General features: G+C 38.2%; 1 protein-coding gene across 1 annotated transcript; it reads right to left on the reverse strand.

Annotated features, from left to right (window-relative positions):
• Nucleotides 1-503: 503 nt before the first annotated feature.
• Nucleotides 504-7,442, reverse strand: LOC107898239 (UDP-glycosyltransferase 73C1). Its single transcript, XM_016823767.2, has 2 exons — nucleotides 6,568-7,442; nucleotides 504-1,588 (listed from the first exon to the last, which is right to left on the reverse strand). Exons 1-2 carry the CDS (start codon nucleotides 7,065-7,067, stop codon nucleotides 577-579), a joined length of 1,512 nt encoding a protein of 503 aa, XP_016679256.2. The 5' UTR covers nucleotides 7,068-7,442; the 3' UTR covers nucleotides 504-576.
• Between the last annotated feature and the right edge of the window lie 1,189 nt (nucleotides 7,443-8,631).

Genomic DNA, 8,631 nt, shown 5'->3' on the forward strand with positions numbered 1-8,631 from the left:
GGTATTAACAAATGATTTTGGCATTTGGTATTTGTGGTTAGTTGATGAATAAATAAGCTTGATAAGTTAGTTATGTTTTAGTTTGGAACACAATTAAGAGAGTTTCGTGGGAATTTTGTGAGAACTTTGTATGTTGGGTTTGGGTTTGTTTTTATTTCTCTATCTTGTACTCTTCTTCTTTAGATATTTGTCATTTTGGTGAAGTTTTATTTGTCATTGGTTTTTTATCATCTTTAAAGGAATTTTTTTCATGTAAATATTTGTGTCTAATTGTTTCTATTCATTCTTGTTCGTTGCTTAATTCGAGTTTATTCCAACACAAATTTATACATTAATCCTAATAAAAGATATTCATGCAAAAATAAATGCTTCAACATGTGTATGCTACACATTAAAATACGTTTAAGAGAAAAAAAGTCTCATCGATTCATTTATAATCAACCATTTTAATAGTTTGACCTGCTTCACAAAGGAAGTAAAAGCGTAATTTTGAAGAGAGAAGGGAAAAAAAGCTATAAATTTGCATTTTGACTACAAGAAAAGAATTTTATACTTGATGCATATTACAAGAATCTCTCATATCTCCTCAATTCCCGTCTCACCGTCATGTGAGACTGAAGTCAAATCCAAACACATATTTGAAGATTGTTGGATGATGTCTTCGGTTAACAATGTGATATTTAGGTAAGAAGAGCCCCCAACTTCAATAGCTTTTTTTGCCTTCTCTCCAAACACTTTAGCACGTTTCCTTCTCTCTATTCCTTCATTTCCTTCATCAATCAATTGGTATATCGCGTTTTTAACTTCTTCTATTTTCAAAATGAAACCAGATTCCTCATCGCCAAACATCGTAGGTTTTTCAATTCCAAGGTTGACTCCGATTTTTAATATTTGTACTACAAGTTTCTGGTTGCAAAACTGGTCTCCAAGGAGCGGCAATGTTATCAATGGGACGCCAGCAGAAATACCTTCAATTGTTGAATTCCATCCGCAATGAGTTAGGAAGCCTCCTATAGCCGAGTGTGACAAAATTAATACTTGGGGAGCCCATCCCACAATTATAAGCCCCCTTCCTTTTGTTCTTTCCTCAAATCCATCCTCTTTAATCCACTTCTCTACTTGGTTTGATGTTGCATTCTTTCCTCTTAAGACCCAAATGAATGGCTTGTTGGATGCCTCTAACCCCAACCCCAACTCTTTTAGTTCAGGAAACTTGATAGTACTGATGCTTCCAAGGCAAGCATAGATTACAGAGTTGGGTTCTTGAGAATCAAGCCACTTCAAATACTCTTGCTTATTGATTGAAGTCTTGTTGCCTCTTTTATCCGTATCCAACTCATTTTTGTGGCTGAGAGAAACTGGACCAATACACCAGGATTTCCTTATCTTCTTGTACTCTCTGACATAAGCTGACTCCAGCTCCTCGAAAGTATTAATGATAACCCCATATGATGCTTTGTCAGCTTCTGTTAATGGTTCCATAATTGCCTTCCAGGATTCATCGCGGATAAGAGGCAACTGGGCTTTAGTAAATTCGACCTTTTCAGTCAAGCCAGGCACCCTGAAGTATTCCGAATCAGATGTTATGGTCTGTTGGAGCAAGAGGCAGCAGCAGCAAGCTTCAGCAGAATGCTTGTTTGGCAAGTCTCGTGACTTGTAGGAGAAACAAAGCAGAAAACTCAAATGGATTTTTAAGCAAAACTAAAAATGGAGAGAATATGGATGAAGACTTGTTGAATTCATTCCTAGAACTTCAAAAATGGCCCAAAGCCAATACATAAACAAGTTTACAATCTTGACAAAACAGTAGGTTGACCTAAACTTCACCTACTACCACTAATACACATAGTAACTTGTGCTAATTAGCTTGAACAAATAAACAAAGCTGATTTATCAGCTCAATCAACATCAAAATTACATCAAGCATAAACCTAACATAGTTATAAAGCAACTAAGTTACATTACACTAACTTAAAATTACAAAATGAAACATAAACAGCTTGCTGACTAGGTAAACCAGCAGCTTCTGCATGTAGTGCCTTTGACAGTCTTGGTTGCTGCATGCTGACCATAACTTCAATACTCCTCCTTGGTTAGCATGTTGCAAACTCCCATATTAGCTCTCAGGTGTTGAAACTTGGAAACACTTAGTGCTTTTGTTAAAATATCAGCAATTTGCTCTTCAGAACTGCAATGTATCAGCTTAACAACATGAGCTTGTTCCATTTCTCGAACTGCATGAAGTTTGATGTTGAAGTGCTTGGTCCTTCCATGAAAAACAGGATTCTTTGCAATAGCAACTGCTGATTGGTTGTCACACATTATCTCAGTTGCTTCCTTTTGCTCATGATTGATATCTTTCAAAATTTTTCTAAGCCATATGGCTTGATTGACTGCTGCAGCAGCAGCCACATATTCTGCTTCTGCAGTCGACTGAGCCACTACTCCCTGCTTCTTTGAGCTCCAGCAAATCATAGCAGAGCCTATGTTGAATGCATAACCTGTAGTGCTCTTCATGTCATCCAAGGAACCAGCCCAATCACTGTCACAATATCCAACTAGCTTCAAGTTCTCAGCCTTGGTAAACTGCATTCCATAGGACAAAGTTCCTTTGATGTATCTTAGAACCCTTTTTGCAGCTCTAAAATGACTTTCATTTGAACAATGCATAAACCTCGAGAGTAGACTCACAGCATACATTATATCAGGTCTAGTAGCAGTCAAATACAACAAACATCCAACTAGACTTCGATAGGTTGTTTCACAAACCTTTTCATGCTTGTCTTGGCTCGAGAGTTTTTCTCCAACAGCAACTGGTGTGCTGGTTGCTTTGCAATTCTCCATTGAGAATTTGTTGAGAACCTTCATAGCAAAGGTCTTTTGACTTAGCCAAATCCCATTCTTAGCTTGGTTTACTTCCATGCCTAAGAAGTAAGACATCAATCCCAAGTCTGACATTTCAAAGTGCTGTTGCATTTTGACTTTAAAGCTGCTTAGCATCTCATGATCTCCTCCTGTCACCAGTAGGTCATCGACATATATTGAGACAATGAGCTGAGTTTCAGCACTAGTTGATTTAACATACAGAGTTGGCTCGCTAGGACTTCTTTCAAATCCTTGACTGGTCAGATAGCCATCTATTCTGCTATACCAGGCCCTTGGAGCCTGTTTCAAGCCATACAAGGCTTTGTTGAGCTTGTACACCATTTCTTCCTTGCCAGACACCTTGAAACCTTGAGGTTGCTCCACATAAATCTCCTCTTCAAGGAATCCATTCAGAAATGCTGATTTTACATCAAGTTGGTGTATCAGCCACTGTTTTTGTGCTGCTAAGGCAACTAGCAGTCTGATAGTGTCTAGCCTGGCCACTGGTGCAAAGGTTTCCAGGTAGTCTGACCCATACCTTTGACTAAAACCTTTCACAACCAATCTAGCCTTTAACTTGTTTAGGCTACCATCAGCATTGTTCTTTACTCGATAAACCCATTTGACACCAATAATCTTCCTGTTTGTTGGTTTATCAACCAGACTCCAGGTCTGATTCTTTTCAATCATTCTGATTTCTTCAATCATTGCTTGCTTCCAGTCCTCCTGGTTTTCTGCTTCTTCAAAGCAACTTGGTTCAACAGTAGCCATTTGTGCTCTTTCATAAACATCAGCCAGTGATCGAGTGCCTCTGATTGGAACATCATCCACATCCATTTCAGGTGTGTTTTCATCATTTTCAACTTGGTCCACTGCGAGATCTTCAGCCACTGCCTCTGGTTCAGCCTTCTCCCAATTCCAGTGTCCTTTTTCATTGAAAACAACATCCCTGCTAACCAATATCTTATTTGTAGCAGGTTCTAGGATTTTGTAGCCCTTCTTAACCAAGCTATAGCCGATCAGGATCCCTGCTTGAGCTCTTTTATCTAGCTTGCTTCTCTTCTCAGCTGGAACTTGTGTGTAGCACAGACAACCAAAGGTTCTGAGATGAGCCAGTGATGGCTTAAACTCAAACCAGGCTTCAAATGGAGTCTTTTCAGCCAGAGCCTTGGTTGGGAGCCTGTTTTGGAGATAGACTGCTGTGTTAACAGCTTCAGCCCACAGAGTTTTGGGCAAATTCTTCTCAAACAGAAGACATCTTGCCATGTTCATCAAGCTTCTGTTTTTCCTTTCACTGACCCCATTCTGTTGGGGTGTATACACATTAGTCAACTGGTGTTTGATACCTGCTTCTTCACAGTAGGCTTGGAACTGAGCTGAGGTGTACTCAGTTCCATTATCTGACCTCATTGCTCTAAGTTTGCAACCAGACTCAGTTTCAACAGCAGCTTTATACTTCAGGAACACAGATGGAACTTCTGACTTCTGTTTTAGAAAATAAATCCAGCAGTATCTTGTTAAGTCATCAATAAATAAAATAAAGTACCTGCTTCCTTTGAGAGACTCAGTCTTCATTGGTCCACACACATCTGTATGCACAAGCTGGAGCTTCTCTGATGCTCTCCATGTTGTGCTTGTTGGAAATGGCATCTTGCCAATTTTCCTTGCTGACATATCTCACAAAGCTCATCATTCTTCACTGAATCGATGAAATTTTCTGCCAGACCTTCATTGACCATGCGGGCTATGGATTTGTAGTTTGCATGTCCAAGCCTCTGGTGCCAGAGTCTCGAGTCATCAGTGGAGGCTATGCAGGCTGAATGTGAGTCATTTGGCCAGTCTACTTCAAAACATTTATCAGTCATGGTGACTGTTATGAGATTTGATCCACTTGGATCAAAATTTGACATTCTTTCTCCTTGAAAACAACTGAGTAACCTTTCTCAAGTAGTTGAGTTATACTGAGAAGGTTCCTATCGATTTCAGGTACCAAAAGTACATTTGAAATGATTTTGCCACCTGTAGAGGTATGAATCAGCACATCTCCTCTTCCTTCAGCATTGATTAACTGACCATTTCCAATTTTTACTTTGGTTTTGCAGGTTCTGTCCAGGGTTTTGAAGATAGTTGCATCTGGTGACATGTGGTTTGTGCACCCACTGTCTAGAAGCCAGCCCTTTGAACCCTTTTTCTGATTTGCTGCACATGACACAGCAAAAACATGTTCTTCTTGATCACTGCTTTCTTCAGCTACTCGAGCTTCTGCCTTTTGTTGCTGAAATTGATTCTGTCTTGGTTTGCTTCTATTCTTGCAAACTTTTTCAGCATGGCCTTTTTTCTTACAGTGTTGGCATACTGCATCTGGTCTAAACCAGCATCTATCTTCTGGATGACCAGCTCTTTTACAATGTCTGCAGAGTTGATCACTGCTCCTAGCAGCATCAGGCTTATGCCTGTTTTTCCAGAACTTTTTGCCTTTATGAGTTTTGATGCTCGAGGCTTCTTTGGCTTGAAAAGCCCCTTCCTGGTGCTCCTCTTGTCTGCTGGCTCTTCTTTGCTCTTGTGCATACAAGGCATTGATTAGCTCAGTTAAGGAGATAGTTGTCAAGTCCCTTGAGTCTTCGAGGGATGAAATTTTAGCTTCATACCTCTCTGGTAGAGTGGACATGACTTTCTCAACCATTCTAGCTTCACTGAATTGCTCTCCTAGGAGCCTTATGCTGTTTACAACAGCCATAATCCGATCTGAGTACTGCTTAACTGTTTCTTCCTCTTTCATTTTGAGATTTTCGAAATCTCTTCTCAAGTTGAGCAGCTGTTGTTGCCTTGTTTTCTCAGTCCCCTGAAATTCTTCTTTCAGCTTGTCCCAAGCCTCCTTTGGTGTTTCACAGGCCATGATCCTCATAAAGATCACATCTGTCACACAATTTTGTATGCATGACATGGCCTTGTGCCTTTTTGTTCTTTCATCAGTGTGTTGCCTTATTTGAGCAACTGTTGGATTAGCTCGAAGAGGTGCTGGCTCAGCATCTGAGTTGACAACTTCCCATAGGTCGAATGCCTGCAGGTAAGTCCTCATCTTAACTGCCCAAATGTTGAAGCCCTCTCCATTGAAGACAGGTGGTGAAGCTGGTGAAAAACCTGATGATGCCATCGTTTTGATGTTGAACTACAACAGGTCCTCTAAGAATACGGCTCTAGATACCAATTGTTGGAGCAAGAGGCAGCAGCAGCAAGCTTCAGCAGAATGCTTGTTTGGCAAGTCTCGTGACTTGTAGGAGAAACAAAGCAGAAAACTCAAATGGATTTTTAAGCAAAACTAAAAATGGAGAGAATATGGATGAAGACTTGTTGAATTCATTCCTAGAACTTCAAAAATGGCCCAAAGCCAATACATAAACAAGTTTACAATCTTGACAAAACAGTAGGTTGACCTAAACTTCACCTACTACCACTAATACACATAGTAACTTGTGCTAATTAGCTTGAACAAATAAACAAAGCTGATTTATCAGCTCAATCAACATCAAAATTACATCAAGCATAAACCTAACATAGTTATAAAGCAACTAAGTTACATTACACTAACTTAAAATTACAAAATGAAACATAAACAGCTTGCTGACTAGGTAAACCAGCAGCTTCTGCATGTAGTGCCTTTGACAGTCTTGGTTGCTGCATGCTGACCATAACTTCAATATGGTCTCAAGTATATTGGAGGATTTTAAGTTGTGATCACAAAGAAGAGAAAAGCAACAAAATCCATGGAACGATATCCTTGGAACCTGAAACTTGGTAGCAATTTTGTGAGTATAATGGAGGCACATGTCTGAAATAATGCAATTGGGTTTTGGTGTCATCTTCTCAAATATTTTATGCACTGCTTCTTCCATCTTGTTTGCTGCAGTGAATAATTTGATTATGTCATTCGTTGAATACAGCATGTCTACATTCTCAACCCCGTCTTGCAATCCTACTTCTTTGCCAGGAAACTGGAGTTGTACTAAACGGATAGGGCACCCCGACTCAATGGCACGGGCGATTGTATATTGGACTCTCTCTGCATTATGAGGTGTTGTAACTATAGTAACAATCACATTACATTGTGCTAACAGTAGGCCAATATCTATCATGGGGATCAAGTGGCCTTGAGCCATGAAAGGGAACAACACAAAGTGAGGCTGGCCGGATAGGTAACTCATAGAAATACGAGTAACTGGAACACGAAAGTTAATTTGTAATAGAAGGGAATCAACATCTGTTATATATAGCGAAGTTTGAAGTTCTTTTCAGAATGGTATACTTGGCTGCTGATCTAAGAGCGTGCGTAAGAATATTGTTTTATAATGTAGAAGGATAAGATTGGCTTGAAAAAGTTGAATTCTGTGGACTGTCGAGCTTCGATGTAAACCATCTTTTTTCTGTTCCATTTCAGTCTGTACCTGACCAATGACCCTGAGTTTGGTCCTAGTCTTGGGACATTAAACATGTCTGTCACATCTTATGGCGATCGCCGTAGAACAAACAGACGAACAAATAAAAAGAAGTTTGAGACGGTAATCAAGTAGAGATATTGTTTGTGGAACTTGGTTTAGGCCTGGAAGCTTTCTATCAACATTAAAACAAAGTCACCATATTTGGAAAATTATCCTCAGCAATTGGTGCATTATCAATAAGTTTCACCTACGTTTCGTAGGCTACAACTCAAAAAAGAAAAAATTGGGGTTTGTCCTGCTCTTGTAGGTGGTAGTCTATAGATAGACGTATCATTTTCTAGTAATATTGGTAGGATCGGTATCAATCTGTTTCAATATACCATTTTGAATTTACAATTATTTTTTAAAAAAATATTTAATATATGTTTAAAAATGTATATTTATAAATATTAAATAAATAAGATTAAATCAATTTTAAATATAAATACTCATTAATAAATTTCATAAATTCAATCTAATATGCTTTCAACCCAAGTGTATCATTAGAACAAGTATCATCTCTTATTTCATTCTCTATTTGTATGGTAAATTTGAATAAAGACCCACTTGCCAAACTTGCATATCTCATAAATCAGTACTGCGTCTTATGGTTTTTTTTTCTCTCGGTATAATGTAATTATCAAACAAATTTTACAAACTCTTACACATAATTCAAGAAATCTAGTTTTCTCTACCAATATTTTTGTTTGGAAGGGGACCGAATCAAATCATAATAAAAAAAGAATAATGAAGTATATGAGAACACTCGCAATCTCCATCCATTCAACATGGTCTAACTTCCTCAAAATACAATAACCAAAGTAACTAGAAATGGTTGAGCAGTGGTGATAGCTTGTTTATTTTGCATATTTCACGTACTCAATTTGACTTATTTTTGAATTAATTCCTACTAATTGGTAAAATTTATGTTTAAATATTGTCAGGAACGAAATTCAAATGTTGTAAATCAAAGACAAGCAAAAGAAAGAACATTAAATTGAAGCATGGGAAATAGAAGATGCGTCAAATCGTAAATTTGAGACATTTGAGAGGAAGCCAAATTTTTAACCTTGTAAAAGTCAAATTTAGAAAATAAAATCTGATGTTATTTCATGTAATCAGTGGGTAGGTGGAACTAGCCTAATTTTAATATATGGTTTATGTATAAATAGGTGGCATGGTACACTTGAAAAGACACACCTTGATTTGGCTAGCAATTAAATATAAAATTTGTTTCCTTATTTTGCGTGAAAGAAGTGCAGGCCAACTTTTGTTTCCATTTCAATTTTTG

This window comes from Gossypium hirsutum, chromosome D04 (genome assembly GCF_007990345.1).
Source record: "Gossypium hirsutum isolate 1008001.06 chromosome D04, Gossypium_hirsutum_v2.1, whole genome shotgun sequence".
NCBI lineage: Eukaryota > Viridiplantae > Streptophyta > Magnoliopsida > Malvales > Malvaceae > Gossypium > Gossypium hirsutum.

What these genes read in the sequence shown, in the direction of transcription:
- LOC107898239 (XM_016823767.2), bottom strand. Translation starts at nt 7,067, where the DNA reads ATGAGTTACCTATCCGGCCAGCCTCACTTTGTGTTGTTCCCTTTCATG. An exon ending in TCCTCCAATATACTTGAGAC is followed by an intron (nt 1,589 to 6,567) that starts CATATTGAAGTT and finishes GCTCCAACAGAC; the next exon opens with CATAACATCTGATTCGGAAT.